At 38.5% G+C, this 19937-nt stretch overlaps 1 protein-coding gene across 2 annotated transcripts in view; it reads right to left on the reverse strand.

Annotated features, from left to right (window-relative positions):
• Window positions 1–19937, reverse strand: part of COL4A2 (collagen type IV alpha 2 chain) — a 147253-nt gene that overhangs the window by 39836 nt on the left and 87480 nt on the right. For both annotated transcript variants that reach the window (XM_021545583.3, XM_021545584.3), the window contains exons 5-14: window positions 10526–10660; window positions 10400–10444; window positions 8176–8292; window positions 7382–7453; window positions 5842–5877; window positions 5686–5748; window positions 3407–3442; window positions 2723–2764; window positions 2128–2202; window positions 960–1004 (exon numbers count right to left, since the gene is read on the reverse strand). In XM_021545583.3, the coding sequence (XP_021401258.2) occupies window positions 960–1004; window positions 2128–2202; window positions 2723–2764; window positions 3407–3442; window positions 5686–5748; window positions 5842–5877; window positions 7382–7453; window positions 8176–8292; window positions 10400–10444; window positions 10526–10660 (666 nt within the window). The remainder of the gene's footprint in view (window positions 1–959; window positions 1005–2127; window positions 2203–2722; window positions 2765–3406; window positions 3443–5685; window positions 5749–5841; window positions 5878–7381; window positions 7454–8175; window positions 8293–10399; window positions 10445–10525; window positions 10661–19937) is intronic.

Consider the following 19937-nt stretch of genomic DNA (forward strand, 5'->3'; position numbering starts at 1 on the left):
TCCTTTATTTCTTCTGTGTCTGCAGATCTGAAGAGCCAAAGTAATTATTCAGCTATACAACCAATTAAGCAACTCAGCTTATACCCAAACTGTAGCTTCAGAGAGCTATTTGGCAAACACAGGCATGCTGCTATCCATCCTACTACACAAAACAAAAGAAGCGGAAAACTACATATCCCCTTTTGCTACATCAGCATATAATTACAGTTTTCCTAATGAGTAAAAAAAATCCTACATGTGTAGAATATGATCAGCAGCTGAGGAACTGGCGAGCAACCACACATGAAGGGTATCAGGGCTCACAATGTGACCTTCTCCCACAACCTTGTGGAGCTGCTGACCAGACCATCTGAGAAAATAAAGCTCTGCAAAATGCTCAGTGAGGCATCCCTGCTTAGTAAAGACTCTGTTTTAAACCCCTCTGGGAAGTCAAAAGGAGCCAGTCAATGGCAAAGCTATTTAGTCAGTCTAGAGATTGTCTGGGAGTTATAACTAAACCACGTTCAGGCAAGCTGGGTTGACAGCTTTACACAATACAGCAACATATGGGATTACTGCCCACTTACTCAAGAGATCTAAAAAACCATGAGACAAAAAGTTTGTGTGTGTTGGACAGTAGGCTAAAAATGATTAAAAATACTCCATATGTTCTTATTGAATGAAATACAGTGAAATTTTAAAACATAGATCAGAAGAATAAGTAAAGAGATTTATTAATAATTAGAACTAAAATATTATTGGAAAAAAATATGTGAGGGAAGGTCTTAATTCAGTAAACCAGTAAGAGAACAATTGAGTATGCTATGGAGTTACTACACATCAAGTTTTTCATTTTTTCTGAAGCATTAAAACTGGTGTCGCTGCTCATTAAACATCTATATTGCATCACATCAGTGAAGAGCTCACAAGTATTAACTCCAATATTATTATTTGACTTTGTTCTTCTCCACATGACTTACTGGAATTCCAGCTTCCCCTCTTGGTCCAGGGTCTCCTCTTTCACCCTAACAAAAAGGAAAAAAAATATTCAGATAGGTTTTGGCATTCCCACTTACACTTCAATAACTTTTATACAACACAAAATGATTGATCAAGAGAAAAAACACTATTTTTGTGCTATTCTTTATTCATACGCTTCTTGTATGAAATGAATGCTTTCATGATAAGTTTTTGAAGTTCCTTTTTAAAGAAATACTTGATAATTTTTCTGAAAAGGTCTCTAGGAATGCGAATGTCCAGCTCTTTCCAGGCTTGTTCATGAGATGTCTGGGTGGTGAGTGCTAAAGGAATGCCTATAAATAAATGCACTCTCTCCTATTTTTACCTACTGGTTAGCTATGAATTATTTGATCAAGAGCTCCAGTTAGGTTAAGACAAATCATAGCCTAAATTCCACTCTCTATATTGATGACATCTCCATTGAATATAACAGCTCTCCAGGCAAGTAGCTCAATATGGGTGTCTGCTTAGTCATGAAAATCTCAGCATGTTTGTTATTTAGGGCAGACTGCAGAGTATTAAAGGTATTTTTAGATCTTACAGTATCATAGCAATTTACTCTTCTTACTGCAGAAATCGTATGAGACACATAAACTTTCAAATTCAAATATGGAACAAAAAATAACTGGTCTGGAGGCTGGTGTCTGATACAGAATATACACATACAGGCTGTGACTGCCTCTGCTCCCAGCAAGAAGCAGCAGATGAGAATAAACTGCATCTTGCATGTGGGGATTTCTCCAATATGTAAGAATAAGCCTTAACTCTAAGTATATAAATATCTGCATCACATAGATAAGTTATCAAAACAAACACAGTAATGGTTTCTCAGCAGGCATTTCTGCTTGTAAAATGAGATGTGAATGATGGCCAGTAGCTGCACGCTTAAACAAAACAAGTTTGCCAAAGGCACCTCTAAACTTGAGAAATACTTTCTGAATTACTTTAGCCACCACAGTTTCAATAAATACATTATGATCCAAGTTTGTGGAAGTAGCAGATTTCTCTTTTGATATATTAAAGTCTTTTAAGTCCTATATGTTAAAGCATGTTTGTACAATATTATAGTTTTGGTAGTGCAGAGCTCTTAGTTCCTTTTTTATTTCAGAAAAATACCCTTTTAGTTACCTTGTGCTTGTCAGGGGAGACACCTGTCAGCTCTCTTGTAGGAAGCCCAGGTGGACCTGGAGGACCTGGGGGGCCCTGCAGGGGAAACACAAAGGAACATTTACTAACAACTCTAATACCTGGTCAAGTTGATCAGCAGAGGCTCTAGGACACTGCAAAGGAGCAGCACAGATTTGCTCCTGCTCAGAGTATGGTTCTAAACCATATACAACCATACCAAATAAATTTGTGGTAAGATAGGTTAATTTTGTGCTGGGTTAACATGTCTCAATACTTGCTCTTGCCCTGTGTGTTTTCAGAACAACAGCAAAGATTATTGTATTACATAAAGTGGCCTGGCTTTATAAATTTCAGAAGTGTTACCTCTATGTCAGTGCAAATGAGAGAACAGAGACCTAGACATATAGGGGTTAGTTCAGCTATGATGTCCCTTATAGAGATTATAATTACTTTCAGACCTATACTTACTTTTTCTCTTATAATTATACAATGCAATTGCAAATGAAGAGAGTATTTAAAGTATGTTAATTTGTAAATAATAGAAAACATCCTCTTGCCCTTTAGTAGTAATATAAATTCATTAGTTTTCTTTTACCTGTTCACCTTTTTCTCCATAGAAGCCAAGGCCCCTGCTGCCCTGCAAAAACAATAGGTAAATGTTTACCAAGTGTACAACTCTAATCTAATATAAAATTCAAATTTAAACATGATTATAGGTCTTTTCAGGCTTAAAAATCTGTACGACACCACTGAAGAACTGCAATAAAACAATAGCCTAGGTTTACCTTGAAGTATTGTTATAGATTTAGAAATAATTTTACAGACCTAAACTTTTAGAAAGACAACTATTTAAAATATCATGCTACCAGTTCTTCTTTGAGTCATCCACTGAATAATGTCATGAAAAGATCAAGAATTTCTTCTGCAAGATTTTTAATAGCCTTGAATGCTAAATAAAAACACCTAAATAGGCTGGAACAATGAAGTCATATATTTTTTCCATGGAGATAAAATTGAACATTGTGAAGACTGCAAGGATTCTCTGTTCATGGGAAGCTACTGTGACTACAGTAGCCAATTAAATCTGGCTCTAATCTTTTTAGGGTAGGTGATCCCAGTGTAAGATTAACTTCCCATGGTATGCAGCCAACACAGAAGGTCTTGTGCTACACAGTCTTTCATGCAGCCCATGGTGCTTTCTTTTAATGCCTTCAAGTAGGTCTTGGATAAACCTCAGCAACACAAAATCACCATCAACAACTCTGACACAAAGACTTACGTGTGGTCCTGGGGGCCCTGGGGGTCCTGGTGGTCCCTAGGGAAGCACAATAGGGGAGAGCAAGTTACTTGTTGCTTTCTAATCAATGCATGCAGGAGGTTAGTTACCCTCTGTCTGAAACATAAGTATACATAGTAGGGAGTGTATTCCTCAGCATCCCATGTGCCATTGTATTTTAGCTGTATTTATTTATTGTATATTAGCTGTATTTACTGTTCTGAAAATCACATTGTAATCTTTCTGAGCAGACTGACAGTTACCCAGCCTAGATCTAACAAAACCCCAATTTTTCCAAGCAGCAAGAACTTGTGCTTTTGGATCCTGACTAAGCAACATTTTAAGCTCATACCTGAAGTTAAGCACATCTTTAAGTGCTTCACTGGGCTGCAGTTTTGGTACTGTATTGGTCTGTAAGGGGATGAACCACTGTAGGCATCTCAGATTACCTATTTGGGATTGTACAGAATGAAAGCAAAGGAGGGTGATAGAAAATGAAACTAAAACAGAAAATGCATCTGACAGAAGCTTACAAGAGGTAGGAAAGCCATTAATTGAAGAGAGAACCTCCCTTGCTTCAGTCAGCTAAGGTAGTTAACAGGCTCCAAAAGGCTTTACACATTAACAACTCTGTGAAAGGAGGGAAAGCTGAGCTGAATAAGAAGCATGAGCTGCTCAGCTCATGGTGAATGAGTGACACAGGAGGGTGAGAAGGCTGCAGATGGAACTGCCCACCTACTGAGCCCTGAAAGGGGATGTTAGCTGCATGATGCAAAATCAAGTCTAACCTGCAAGGAAAAGACAGTAACATTCAGATGGGACCTGAACGTTTTAGGCACCTCTGCCTTGCTATGCACCTTTATGTGGAAAAACCACTATATTTTTGCTGAAAAAAAACCATGCTTTTGTATCACTTTTGGTGACTTGAGTAATTCGTGAACTACTGCCTAACCTACTGGGCAGATGCAGTGCACAGGGCATCCCCGAGGCTGGAGAGCCTGCAGGGAGCTGGGGGAGCCATGCCTGCCTTCCCAGCAGAAGGCAGAGCACCTCCCAGCTCTCAGAGAAGAGGCAAACCCAGACCTGTGAAGTGCTCCTGGGTCTCTCTCACAGGTGAGTCATAGCTTTAGAGGCAGGAAATAAAATGGGATGCATTTTGATCAAAAGAGATTTTGCCTATATGGTAACCAGAAGGATGCAGCTGTGGGGCCTCCCCATGGCAGGGGCTCTAAAAATGAATGTCCTAACATAACTCCTCCTAAAAAGGAGCACTGGGAATATGAGTCACTGCAGGCTGGGCTCCTGTGTGGAGCTCATGAATTTCGGTGGGTTTGCTCCAAAGAAAGAGTAAATAAAGGACTGATTTTCCTTCAGAAGCACCAGGGAGAAAGAAAAGGCACAGTTTACTCCAGGTGATAAAACAGGCCAGTGCAGAAAATTAACTTTGAAAGGCTTAGCATACTGTGGATTTAGGTTTTTTTGGTTTGTTTGTTTTCTTTTTGTTTGTTTGTTTTATTTTCTTGATTTAGTTTGGGTTTTTGGGGGCTTCTGGGGAGGGAGATGTTCCTGAAAACAGCTATGGGAGACTGAGTGAGTGAGAAGCTCCAAACTAACTTTTTCCCCACAGATCAGGGATGTAAAGCAGGTCTGAAGTAAATTTTCACAAAACAATGTAAAAAGCAAATGCTATAAAGTGTGTTACCAGAAAATCAAAGATGCTTAAAGAAAATGAAATCTATTGAATTTGAATTCCTGCCTCTCATCCATAAAACTATTAACCATGGAAACAATAAATGTAGAAATTGTATCTGGAAAGAACACAGTCTTCTCAAAGAACTATACTGCAACAGCTGTCAACATTAGTGCTGTAAATGATGATTTTAGAAAAAAAACACAGAATCACAGAAAAATATTTCAAAATTGCATTCTAAATACCATTCAATCTCCTGGGAGAAGTATAGAGAGCTAATATACATATCCTTTGTGAGCAGAAAAGGTAACATATTCAAATAATTCTGATAACTCAGTGTAGGGAGATGTTCTAAGGAGGTTAAAAAAATACTGTATGAATAAAAAGCTTCTGTCAGCACAGGGCAAAAATCTCTACACCTCTTCCTGCAATATTCATCCCTCAGCATGTCACAGTGCTTTTTAAAATTTCTAATGTCTATTGACACTTTCTTGCTATTTCTAACTTAAGTTACAATCCAACATAATGGAACTTCCTGAGATAATTCTTCTGTTTGGTTAATTTTTAGAGAACTTAATTTTAATATACTTACCGGTCTTCCTCGCTGTCCTCTTGGACCAATAGGTCCTTGAATACCCAGTGTACCCGGAGGTCCCTTTAAATAAAAAAATCCACCAACTATCAATAAATGTTGTTCTGATATTAGTTACTGTTGACACTTTATCGCATCCACTGTAATACTACTTACTGGAAAACCAATGATCCCTGAATCCCCAGGATCTCCCTAAACAAAACCAAAACAAAAACAAAGAAGTTAAAAATCCAATAAATTCTATATACAAAATTGAATTAAATATTTTTATTGTTTATTAATTTTTTCCTCATTCAAACAACTAATTATAGCATGTAATGCTACTCAAACCCTTCCATACAGATGCATTCCATAGAGATGTTGAGATAACTGAATGTGGGCCACACAGATTTCATACTGTGTAGATAATTGCATGCAATAGAGTAGCAAAGTTGGCTAATGAAGTTAGGGATCCAAACTACAAGGCTGAACTATACAACAGACCACACTGAATTTTTTTGTTGAAAAATCCTAACCAGTGGCTTAATTAGGGCTATAACCTTAGCTGAAATGTCCAAGATCATTTTTGTGAGTTGCATGGGAATTACTGAATCATTTTTATTCTCTTCTGAGTCACCAAAAGCATTTGGAACATACTGTTTTCAGTGACCACATATTTTAACTTCAGTACATGCTGAAATGTTTTTGGAAATTAGATCCAAAAATGTTCTAGCCCAAAGACCTTTCAACACACATAAATAATGTGTTACTCAGTCCAAACACCTTCAATCATTTTGAGTAGCATCTTAACTACCTAGTTAATTTGGATTTAGTTAACAGAATAATTTGTGGAACCAAGTACTTTCTGAAATGAATACAGGTGTCAGTATCCATCCTTGGCCACAATATAGTTAAGCATTTCTCAAACATTATTTAATCACTCCTGATTACTAACAGTGCAGATCTGAAGATTTTCTAAAAGGAAAATTAAATTTTCCATTAAAAAATACAGGCAACTTAAAAATATGTCAAGACAAATACCTATTTTGGCACTTACTGCTGGCACAAAAGACACACAAACAATGTCAGCAGATCCCTTCTGTGCTGAGTATAGCTCAGCTGCAACTTTTCAATCAGCCATGATTTATACTCTACATACGTAATTTATCTCCTTGTACCTTCAAATTATGCAAGATTATATATATATATGAGAAAAAGCTGCAAGTAATTACAAAACAAGCTTTAAGGATTAGACACAGTAAAAGTAGCCATTGGAATACTTGGGATTTACTAAGTACCTAAATAAAATATTGAAGGATGTTTTACCCTATGTCAATCAAACACTTGCCTGAAAATTTTACAGGAAAGGTGCTATTAGTAACCAGAATCATTCAATGGACAAACCAATGGCAAAGAGAGAATTTTACCATGCATGATACAAAGGTAGTCATTGAATAAAGAGGGAAATATTGACCTACATCATCTACATGCCTTTGCAATCCACCTATAGGCTGACACTCCTTGGAAATAACAGAGTTCAGATTTTTTCCCTCATCTAAACTTCTCTGCAACCAGAGAAAGCAGAGTCTGCCTTTCAAAGCATACACAAAATCAAAGTGGGCCTCTTGGGATGCACCTATCAGAGTATAAGAAGAATTTATTCTCCATCCTGTGTCTGAAAAACTGGGCAAGAATAACACTGAAGCTGCAGACGTACCCTGTATTGCCTGATGATCTCCGGCGCTACTATGTACGGCTCCCCTTTCTGGCCCTTGGGCCCTTGCACTCCCTGGAGGTGACCAAAAAAAAACCAAAATACAATGTAAGCTCTCACACCATCTATGTTAACAGGTAAACAGCTAAGAGTGGAATATCTGTTGGTGTTTTCATAAGTGTACATAAATGTTCTGCAGTTTAGAGGTAGAGACTATACCTAGCTTTGGAAATTTATAGTTTAGGGAAAAAAAGTGTAAACCTTCACAATGTGTAAAAGAATGAATTTCTAAATTTTGGGGAGCAACCTCCCATTACCAAGGAGTGGTATGATGGGATAGCACCTCCTGGCTAGAACTGATGCTGCACTTCCCAGGGCTGACATATGCCCATGTAAATCCAGGAGCCCCACTGCTCACATCAGCATGATCCCGTGTATCTCACCAGAAGAAGCCAATACTTCAGCCATGGGACAGGTAGGAAAAGGATAGTTTCATCAGCAATTTTCAGTTTAATATTATTTTATTGCTGTTGATTAAAGCTGCACAGGTTTTCCTACAGCTATCTCTCTGCAAGACCTGTGTGACAGGTATTGCTCTGAGCAGACCTTCTGGCCCTGGCTGCAATGCAATGACTGAACAGTGCAGTGTGTCCATGCTGAGTCTGCACCAATGCTCTGCTGGGCAAAAAGCCCCACATTCCCTTTGTTAAGAGATGTCCCATTAACCCAACCCACGTGTGAATGAAACTCACTCCAGCAATGTTCTTAGCTTCAGATACTCACTGCCAACTACTTACAATGCTACCAGGGAAACCAGAGAGTCCAGGAGTTCCTGAGTCACCAGGGTCACCTGCTGTCCCATTACAGCCATCATGACCTGGTTTCCCCCTTGGTCCTGGCTGACCTGGATGACCCTGTTGAAGAAAAAAAAAAAAAAAGTGTTTATCTATCCATCTGTTTCTAGTTTTCCTTTTCCTGTAGTCACAAAGTATTTAGACATTCTCACATTAAGCCCAAGGCTTGGATCCATGGGAAACTAGGATTTTCAAAGACAGAAACAGACAGTGCCTTTTTTTAATATAGCTGCAGCTTGAACCAGATGCCCCAGACAGCATGAAAAAACGAGTGGTGAAGGATCTTGCAGAAAGGGCAAGAAAGCTATGTTCAATGCAGGCTCTGTTAGGCAGAGAACTAAGCCAGATGAAGCTGCTGAGATTGTTAAGCACTTCAGTGCTTCACACTGGAAGAGTGGGAAGAAATGTTCCTCACTAAGTTTGAACAGCTTCCAAGCCAGGAAAAAAGTCGACGATGCTGTTGGAGCTAGATTGAGTGTCATGATGAGGCTGTGAATATGGAAGAAAGCAGCAGGACTCAAAGGTAGCGAGCTGGGGACACTCCAAGACCTTGACAGAGCACCTCTGAAAAGTTACTCCATCTCAAACTGTATTTTCATTGCTCTTCCTACATTCACCTTAACTGCTGTTGCTTCTGGTTTGCACTGAGGCTGAAGAGAAGCAAATCTTCCCTTGAGCAGCTCTTTGTTCCTGCAGGCTCAGTCACAAAAAACCAGAAACTAACATAAAAAATTTCTCCCTTCTCCTTTATCTATAGCAAGAATTTTCTGTTTGCTTTTGTTCCATTGCTTAGAAAAAACAGAAGAATATCTATATTTATCCATACTTAGTCCTTACTCAGCTCCCCCAAATACTGCACTCCTCATCCCAGAAGAGACTCAGTCTTGCCACCATTCCCTCTTGGCTCTCAGCCCCACATCTTAGCACTGTGCCATTATGGTTTGTGCAAGTGTCTATCTACCTGCCTTCCCATGGTCAGTGAAAAAGCTGGTTGGAAAATGTAAAGGTGCCTGAAGGGCAGGGCAGCTCTAAAGAGAGTACACAACAAAAATGCAGGTTCAAGTTTGGTCTGAAGCTATTTCAGACAATGCAACGTGCAGAGGTCAGGGAGGCAGGGCTGAAAAAGAAAACTTGCCCAGGTAAGAGAAGCAGTCCAGCTACAGCAACACTGGGCTTCACAGGGGAGCAATTTACTCTGCTTCCCAGGATGTGTCAGCACTTAGAAAAAAACTCAGCATGATGCAGTGAGAGTCACAACATCCTTGGCTCAGCAGTGTTAATAGAAATGGCAAATATGGCCTTCTTTTTTCCCTTAAAGAGTGAGAAAGAGGGAGAAAAGGAAGATTGTGAGAGAGAAATCCCTGAAACTTGATAGGAAGCTCTTCTGGAAACAAAAGAGGGTGAAAGTAGAGTGGATGTGGATGTGTAGGCTGCAAAGCGGGGCCCTGGTGTCAGGGAGCACTACAAAGGAAACCCAAGCCTGGGAACTCTGTCCAGGGATTCCAGTGACTCAGATTTCTTTGTTATTTTATGACACAAGATGTAAAGAAGTGTAGGCTGGGAAAATACTGTGCTGTGAACTTTACCCAATTTTCCTCTTTGAGTATTTCAGTTTCATAGACCTGGTCCATTTGTTCAAAGTTTTACACTGTTTAGTGCTCAGTAAGATTTTTAAGACAATCTCAAGCATGCCATATGAGCTATAAAGCAAATTAACCATAGTTAGTATTCTTAAAATCACTGGTCATTATATGAGCTTTGTAAATCAGAAATAATTAGGAATGACCAACTCAGGTCCTTCATTCACAAGCTTAAGCGTTGTGAAGCACTTATGTCACAGGTCTTTCTTACAAAAGGACATAGTTGGGTAACCTCCAGAGACACAGGAAATTTCTGCCCTTTTCTGTCCCTTTTATATGGGGATTTCTCCATAGGGCAAAGCAAGTGGACCTTAGTTATCTGAGGGAATGAGAGGGAGCACAGATTCTGCTCTTTTGTTTTGTATCTGCAGTTCCACACACTTCAGCAAATGTCCTTAGCTGAAAAGTGTGTACGTGGCTGATGCAGAATTTAACCCAGACATTTTAATTAAAGTACAAAGGCTTTAAACTAGTCTGCAATATTTGCATTTGGTGATTTCTTAAAGATGAAGTAACCTGCTACTTACAGGAATGCCATCTGCCCCGGGGAATCCAGTGACTCCTCTTTGTCCCTAGAGTGAAACAGCACAATTAAAATGATGTTCTGCTAGCATTTTGCTTATTAGCTAAAACATTTGATATTCAAAAGTTACCACTTCTCCTTTGGGTCCAGTTATTCCTGGGTATCCTCTTTCACCTTTGTGGCCTTTGGGACCTTGCACTCCTGGGATACCCATCAATCCTGGTGGTCCAGTGAATCCCTGTGATCCAAGTAGTCCTGGCTGACCCTGATAATAACAATAAAGCAGCATTTACATAGGAACAGTTGTGATGCATGAAGCTGGATAGGTTATCACTCCTGCAATGAAATCAATCTCTCAAAAAAAAATAAACACAGAATTTCTTTCCATCCCAGTAGGCCAGGCTCTTTGATAAAAGTCATTTGAAACACCATACAGAGAATCTCCAGCAGCACTGACTATATTGCACATGTGGTCACAAAATTAACACATGGATATTAGCATTCAAATCAATATTCACTACTTCACTCTATGAAAAAACTGTTTTCTTTTGAATGAGGTTTCTCAAGATTAATTCTTCAACAATATAATGTATGACACTCCAAAAAAGTAAAATATATTAACTGTGAAATTTGCTTATTGGCCATATATATTACAGGTGGCGTCTGATATTTAATAGCAGGAATTTCTGCCCTTTAGTGACAATATTTCCATTCAGCAGTGGAGCCTGAAAATGATGGAACATGCACGTGTCCACACAGGTTGAAGAGTTGCACACAGGGCTCCCTGGTCATCCTCCCTTCCAGTGCTGGTTTGGTTCTTCACGCCACTTCAACCATTGTTTAAAAATAATCCCTGTTGGCCGCCAACATCACAAGGCTCAAAAGAGGAAAAAACAATTTTGAAATGACACAGTGGTGGTTTAAGTAATGGATTGTGACAGTATGTCTGAGATCTGTGAACTGAAGTATTTGAATGTTGTTCCAGACGTAGCATCACCGAAGGCACACATGTTTTGCATGTACTTACTGCACTAATGACATTAATAGTACATTGCTGCAATCTTGCAATCTTTTCTGGAGAAATATGTTTTAAATGGAGCAAAGCACCATTTATCAAGACATTCAAATTAAGTAAAATCTAATGAAAATTGTTTTTAAAATGCAATTAGTTTTTTTCGCAGACCAGGCTGGAACAGCACCAGTATCTTACAAAGGAGAAGAACTACAGCAAACCATGAACCAACACGTATATATTCATTCCAGAAAGCTGATTAAAAAGTACTATTTTTCTTTCAGTATAAAATACTTACAGTCTTGCCCATGCTTTCAAAGAAAGAGCTAGAAGGTGAATGCAATTCCTATTCGAGAGGTCAACTTCATCTAATACTGTTGAGGTGGAAAGAGGGCAGTGTGGGGACTTGAAAAAAAGAAACCTGAAGATAGCCTAATTTCTTTGGATTAGAAAGTTGTACCAAAGACACTGAACAAAGACACTGTATTAGGCAAAATTTATTTTAGTCTCATAGGCTCATTTGTGATAGCTTTAAAAACTTCATAGTCAACAGCTATCTAAAAGAAACTTTTACCTGTGTTATGGTTGTTTTCATACCACCTAACCCCCGTGACTGAAACACAGTTTACTTCTATCTTCAGAAACAAATCAAATTTCCACACAGCTTTCATACAAAACGGTTGTCACAACACTTGAAGTAGGTTTTTTGTTTTAAATCTTATTGTATCAAATCATATGGGTCCATATTGAGAAGCTGACACAGCCAAAGAGAGTACAGAACTGAGTGCAAGTCTTTAATTTTGGAAGAAGACTAGGAATGAGCCAATATGTACAGTATGTACAGTATGATCCATTCTTGTACAGTATGGATCTTTTGCTCTACTGTTATGACTGATTTGACAAGACTGATGCTTTAGGAGCAGTGCCAAAAGACGACATGAATTTAAATGTTTGAGTTGTCAGTGTGAAAGAGAATTCCCTCTGCTTACAACCAAACCTGACTTTATACAGCATCCCTACTTTTAAACCAAGTCTGCTTATGTGGATTATTAGGTGCTAAGAGGTCTGTGTCTTTTCAGATTAACCGAGAAGAAACAAAGATTACATGAATGCATCTAAAATATAAAAGAACTTGTGTTGGCAGGAGGAATATGCATCTGAACAAGAAGCTGCTCATTTCTTTATGCCAGGCACTGCTGGCTACCACAAATGCATCTACCTCCATCAGCAGTTCTTAGTTTTTTTCAAAATGCAGTTAATCTGTAAAATTTGTTCTGTGGAGGTGCAGATTCCAGTAGATATATTTCCTGAGTTGCCTGACTCAAATGAAAAGATGCTGATTAAAAACACTGGAATAATAAAAGATGCTGATTAAAACTTAAATCTGAACCAGAATTTTTCAGTGTGAGTTCCAAGATCAGGAAAAAGAAAATTTCTAATACCACATCTTCTCTACTTTTCTTACCTACTATGGCTCAAAATTCATGCATGCCCCACGAAACTGCCTTTTTAGGGAATATCAATCAAAATATTTCAATTTTACTCTAAAGCCTTAAATATTATTCAACATTTAAGGTAGCTTATTCTTCATGCACTCAGATCTAGAAAGGAGCCTTTAAAAAGGTTCAAAAAGGATGGAAAGATATCCATTACATCTGCAAAGAGCACTGAAAAATAATTAAGGTTCATTTGTAGATATTTGAGTTGGCTCCAGTTGCACTTAATTTCTGAAAAGAAATGTTTCAGTTGCTTCTGCAAAGAAAGGAATACAGGGGTTCTGAGCACTAAAAATGCCACTTCGTTTTTGGAGTACCTGAAAGCCAGAATAAATAATCTAAATTCCAAAAACCATTCATCCTCCTGAGATAAGCAAACTGTCTCTTTATTGCCCCTCTACCCTCCTTTTGAGGGCAGCTGTCTGGAGGTAGAACACATGTAAAACTTTGCACTGCAGTTTCTGAAAAAAGGCTGGTCATGTTCAGGATTTTCAGATCTGTGCTTGGCTTTCTATAAGGACCATGCAGAGCTGTAGAGTTCAAAAGTGGTATTCCATGGCATGTGGCTACCTCTCCAACTCCTGCATCAAATATCACTCTCCCACTTCCAGTCCCATTTTCCTGTCTGGTGTGGAGGAAGAAATAAACAAGGAATGGAAAACAAGGAAGAGGACTGGACATCAGCACTCCTTCCCCATGCTTTCCTGGTAGTTACCTGGCCATTTGTTTGTTGAGGAATATGGGTTATTTAATCTGAGGAGAATAGATCCTCATGGGACTAGTTTAACACAACGTGAGAGTCAGAGCTAGGGAAATACTTAATATCATGACAATGTTTGTGTAATTCTTCAGCCAATTAGTACCTTGGCCTGTTAACTGAATTAACTTTGTTAACCTCTGTTAACTCAGACATGTCAGCTTTAACTCTGCTTTCTTTATCTTAGATCTTTTGTTGGACAAGTACGTCCCCTTTTCATTAGCAAGTGACCTAAGAACATTCTCTCTTTGGCAAAGGTCACTGAGGAGATTTAAGCAAAGACAATCAGTTTGAAAGGTTCAATCAAACAAAGCATGACTCAATTCTTAGCCCCAAATACCCCTGTGTGACACATGCCATGTATGGTACTACTCTGTCTATGCTTCTGGAGGGTCAGAAATTCTAGAGAATTTGTCAAAACTGTAAAATTGTTCTTGACTTAAAATTTCTAGGTCTTAAAATAAAATTAAAAAAAAAAAAAAAAGCAAGCCTAGGGGAACACAACATCCATGTCATATTTCAGAAAAATCATTAAGTTCTTTCTCTTGTACATGCAGTGGCCTTCCCATTTCACTAGGGTGAACCGGACATCTTCTTTAGTCCAGAGCATGGCACCATTATGCCATGTCACACACCAAAGGGCTTACAGGCTGAGGCTCACTGAAGTGTGTGTGGAATGCCATGGCCAGTAACTCTGAGAGGGTGCATAAAAAGAAAAAGTGGGCTGATAGACTATCTTGAATATTAACATGAAGTTCTTTCATTGTTTTTATACTTCCACAATACTTTAGTTGAGTTACAAAGCTCCCAGTGTCAGGAATAGGCAGTCCCTGCTTTGCTCTTCCTGCAACTTCATCTGACTGGAAGAGGTCTCACAAAATTCTTGTAGTCAGCTCAGATATTGTGCAAAAACTATTTACAGAGAGAAGCAAAGTTTGGAAATTAGAAAGCCTGAAGGAAATCTCCCCAGAAAATATTTGCCATGTTATATATACATCGTCACTTGTCCAGTAATATGCATGAAAGAAAACGCTGCCAAGGTAGTGACTGAATTAAATAACTACATTTTGCAATTGAGTACCAGTGGACGTAAGAAGATCCTGATCAGACTTAAATTTGTACTCAATGTTCATGTTTTGCAGCTTGAACTTTAATTTCCAGTTCTTTTACCATCAGTCAGATGAAAGAGATATCATGTTGAAATACTTCCTTCTAATTTACTGTTAAATTTACAGTGTGGTAACAAAACTGACAGAGGAGGGTGTCCTAATTTTGAGAGCAACCAAATGTTTGATGTGCTATAGAAAGAGAGATGCAATAAATGACAGTACCTGCTCCAAAGGTTTTAAAACATAGGAATCATGAATTGCTGAGAAATCCACCTACCAGGGAGGATATACAAAGATAGGAGAAAACTGTTGCTTTGCAATAAAGAGGAGGCAGAATCAGAGTTTCTACAGAGCTTCCCGGCCACTGAGCCCATTTCTCCATGTTTCATTACAGATAACCATTTTGCAATTGCTTCTGGTACATGGAATGTGATGACTCAGTATTCCCCTCATGGAAATGAGCCTTGTAGACCATCATTTCTTTTAATAGTGGACAAAAAGAAAGGAGGTTAATTCCCTGACATTTTAAAAAGGTCACTGGTGAAAGGACAAGTTCATTTCCTGCAGGAAGGGTGATCTGACCATGACAGACAAGCTGGAGCTGGGACTTTTTGTAAGAGCTCTTAGTCTGGAACGGTCTCTGTAAGAACAGATGGGGAAAGGATGTGACAGCAAGGACCTCAGTGCACTCCTACTCAAGTGAGACCAGCAAGCAGAACAGACAGCAACTCAACAGGGAATAAAATAATTTATGAGGAAAATGAGCAACTTTTGCTGATTAAAAGTGCTAACCCAGGAAAAGACATCCCTCCAGGCACACAAGAAAAAAACAGAAAACTTTTTAAATGTAATGCTGGCAAAATGTGGAAAACTGGATGTAAATGTGGGAATTTGTGATTCTTTCGGGTGGTTTCAATGGACGCACTGCACCAAAGCGATCACTGACCCCAAATAAAAATGTATGACCTTAGAGCTCCCACTACCCCCAAAAATATAAACTACAAGGAAGAACCTCAAGAACCTGCTGTGGCACTCAGAGTCAGACTAGGATGGGCATATCACCTGGCATTTCTGCTGGAGCTTAAATCCAGGAGGTCACCTAGGAGTTTATGGGTTAAATGTATTAGAGGGGAATATGTAGGGGAAGGTTTGGGGTTCAGCTCCATGAAGTGCACACTTTGTCAGAAATACTTCACCTATGGAGTTGCACCACTTTGGGCTGAGAGGCAGAGAAAAGCAGACCACCTGGAGCACCTCTGCCATGGCATGGTTTGACTCAGCAGCTGCTTCTGGTGGCACTGGGCTGCCCAGTACAGACAGACCTCCAGAGACCTTCAGACACTAATGAATACAACACCTACCATGACACAGAAGAAAATGGAACATTTATGTATCTTCCATCATTTTGTCATGCATTGATGAAGTAGTTTGAATGGTTCCATCCACCTCAGCAACTCAAGAGTTTTGCTTTGTTTAAGAAATACTTAAATGCTTTTGTAATTCCATCTAGGAAGAATAGATCAAAATGATCCATGGAAAGGCAGGAAATACAAATACACAGGGCAAAACACAGCCAATGCCAGCCACTGGACAAAAAGATCACTTGAGAGAAAAATCCTGAAGTTTGTATAGGCTTGGTTGTTAGTGATATTAGCATGTTACTTTATTTCTGTGTGTTCAGGACTTGCTACAAGACAGATGCCTCGCAATAGTTTGCAGTGAGCATTCAGAAGCTCCTCACTAGATGGCACCAGCCATTGCTGCTGCACACAGCCCCCACCACTGCAGGTGCAGGATTCCAGACCATGGTACAACCTTCAGGAAATCTGATAAGGAGTTCAGATAGGGTCAAAGTGTCCTTGAGTGAGGTCTGAGGCAACAAAAGCAGAAGGTTTCTGCCAAAATGTCTGTCAGTGAGATAGCTGGGGAAGTGCAAATAAAATGGGATTAAATGCACAATGCAACTAAGCCATGCCCAAAGTGAAGGTGTTTTGTTATTCAACCTATATTTTATGTAGTAGACACACTTGGTCTTCTAAGAGGAATGAGAGAAACTTATTACCTTGCTTCTTCATTGTATAGCTAAATTTACATTTACTGTCACAGGCTTGAAAATTCTCAAATTTGTCTTCTGAATCTGTATTTTTAGTGTAGGGTTGGCATTAACTTCTGCCACCACACTGATACCAAAAGGGGAGTCTTATTCTGATATTTTGGACATTTGGTAACAACATAGTTACCAGGGCACCATGGCACCAGAAGATGGGGCCTCTGTTGTCTAACTAGAATATTGATAAACAGATCAAACTTTTCTCTTGTGCCTTAAGCTGCGTGATATTAAATTCCTAAACACAGAATAGCACTGAAAGAGTCAGCAGGCTTTAACAAAAAAGTACATAACTAATGGTTATTTCTACTTATTTTTTTTTCTGTTTTGCTACTCTAGAGGAGGTTATTTAGCTGAGTTTCATATTCCAGCACTTATTCTCAGAAAAGACTTTCCTTCTCATTTGTTAACAAGCTTTTTTTATTTATAACAAAAGTAAACAAAAAAATAATATAAAATTAGTTTAAAATAGCTAAAAAATGAGGCTAGTTCAGCCTAGCGGCATGGTAACAATCTGCTGTTCTTTTAACTTCATTGTCTGGACATACGACATTTTCTCTCAGGACAGTGGTGACCAAATGACATTAACATTAATTCCAGAGCAGTGATTCAGCTTGCAGAAGGGTGGATTTATTTTATTTTTTTTTCTTTTTTCATTAAGGAAGGAATACACATTAAATCTTCATAAAAAAAGAACTATGAAAGCATTCTCCTTACCAGAAGCCACATCCCTTTTCTGTACTCAGTAACGAAATAATTTTGTACTGTTTTCTGTTCCCACGGTTTGATCTAATTTGTGATCTTCCAGAAAGCTGCTATGTCACCCAAGAAGATAAAACATGTGCAAAAGTAAATATATGCTGGAATGTAGGTCAAGAACTCAAAAGAACCAGTTAATAGTTTCTTCATGTCACAAAATACACAGGACTAAATGTCAGAAATGCTTTCTGTGCTGTCCAGTGCTTATGTAGTAAGAACAATACTGGGACCACAGCAATGATCTCTCAAAGAAAAGCATAGGAAAGGGCAAGTCTAGACCAAACCACGCGAGGATTTCCATACTAAACCTTCAAAAGGTCTTTGCATAGAGGAAAGGAGAAGAGGATGGTGGACAAGGTGTGGGAAAGAAGCATTGGGCAGAATGCTTTTGTTTGCAGACTCACTAAGGGGATATCTCTGAAAGTACAAAGCAGAATCTCTGCTGAAGTATGGCTAAACAGACAAACCAGGAAATTTAGCTTCAGAATTAAGACATACTTTAGCAAATGTATCTCTCTAGTAAGCATGCTCTACTGAATTATGTAAGACTTGGAATGACTTGAAAGGCATTGAATTTTTTAAGTATTGTATTTATAGAAGAATTGTAGACATCTATCTACAGTTATCTGTATATAACATAATGCAGTTTATCTGCAGTGTAGTCATCAAAAGATCACATGAGGTGCAGGTGATATCTCATGGTATCTCATCCTAATGCAGATATTCAAATTAAGTCAAACAAATGCACCTGAACGTGCCCATTTTTCTTAAGTGTTTATAAAAGGAGCCCAGGTTTCTAGCTCAAAAGTTGACCTCATATAATTGCTTTCTAAACTGTGCAAGAAGGCAATACTCCAAAGATCAAGTCCTGAAATGGTGGATTTAGCAATTAAAATTAAGACTGAAATAAAAACTGTGTTGCATGAAAAGTGAGCTGATATAAATGCAATGCATTTACTTAACCTGGCAGATGATACATGGCAGAAATGCTGCTATTGGCAGTACAAAACAGTAGGATTTTCTTGGAAGTTAGAAATATTTCTGCATTAAAGAGTAATCAAATGATAATGGTGTGTGTGAAACTGAGACTACCAAGTTAAGAAACTATAAAAACAGAAAAAAACCCTACTTCAGTGAAATGTAAATACTGTCCCTTTGACTATGAGCTAAATTCTGTTTTTGAGAAAGAGGTAACTAAAGTTAAATTTGGAGATGTCAACTTTGAATGAACTTGAATAAACTTGAATGAGCTAATGATGTTTTACAGAACACTAAAATGACATTGATTTATACTTGTCAAATGTTCATTACTATGTAATTAATTGGAGAAGGTTAGTTTGACAGCCAACCAAAAATTCACCAGAGAGGAAAATCACCTTGCCAAATATGCTCTTATAACCAGACAATTATCACACTGATGGGTGTGGACCAGGAACAGGAGGAAGCGGGGAACTCCCAGTTACTCTGTGACATCTGCTGCATCATGCTCATGCAAAGGAGCAGAACTTTTTGGTTTTTAATACCATGAGTATATTTATAGAAAAAAAAAATCTGTTCATTCAACATGGGTTTTTACAGGATCAAAAAAGCCAAAAAATTTCCAGGGCACCATAGAGTGCAGTGTAATCTTCCTACTCTCCAAGTATCTGAATCAAAGCTATTTTTTTAAAGTTATTTTCATTCTTTCTATTCATTTTATTACCATCATAATATTAAGATCAGCTGCTTTCTGGGACTTTTTAAAAGCATACCTCGCACATATTGCCAAAAACTTTGGTAACGCAGTGGGTTGGATAGCTGTAAGATTGCTGCTTGGCTAACTGGGCTTTCTCAAGGCAAGACAACAACCAGCACCTGCTTGAGTTAGAACATTCAGTCATAGACACAAGAGCCAATCTGCCAGCCCAATTGCTTTCAAATGGCTTTCAGTGGTGTGTGGGAGTGTTCTCAAGATCCTAAAATTCAGGAAGTTCAACACAGATGTTTTCTGTCAGTAGGCGTTGGAAGCACCAATAGTAACATCTGTTCACTTTTCATATTTGTGAGAACATTTTTTTTTTTGGTCCAAAAACCATTCACTGTTGAAATTTCCAAATTGTGCAACTGGCCAAAATGTTAAGCTCATTAGGCTCCACGAGTTTAAGTGTATGTGAAAATTAAAACCCCTGCAGGAGTTCAGTCTATCATATGCCAATTTTTCCATTCTGTGTTCTTCTGTTTAAAGAAAAGTGTAACTATTTTTGTGGTGGGAACAGCTATCAAAACTGACTTGATCATGCAAATAAAAGTTACAATTGGCTGT

The sequence above is a fragment of the Lonchura striata genome, chromosome 2, assembly GCF_046129695.1.
Source record: "Lonchura striata isolate bLonStr1 chromosome 2, bLonStr1.mat, whole genome shotgun sequence".
NCBI lineage: Eukaryota > Metazoa > Chordata > Aves > Passeriformes > Estrildidae > Lonchura > Lonchura striata.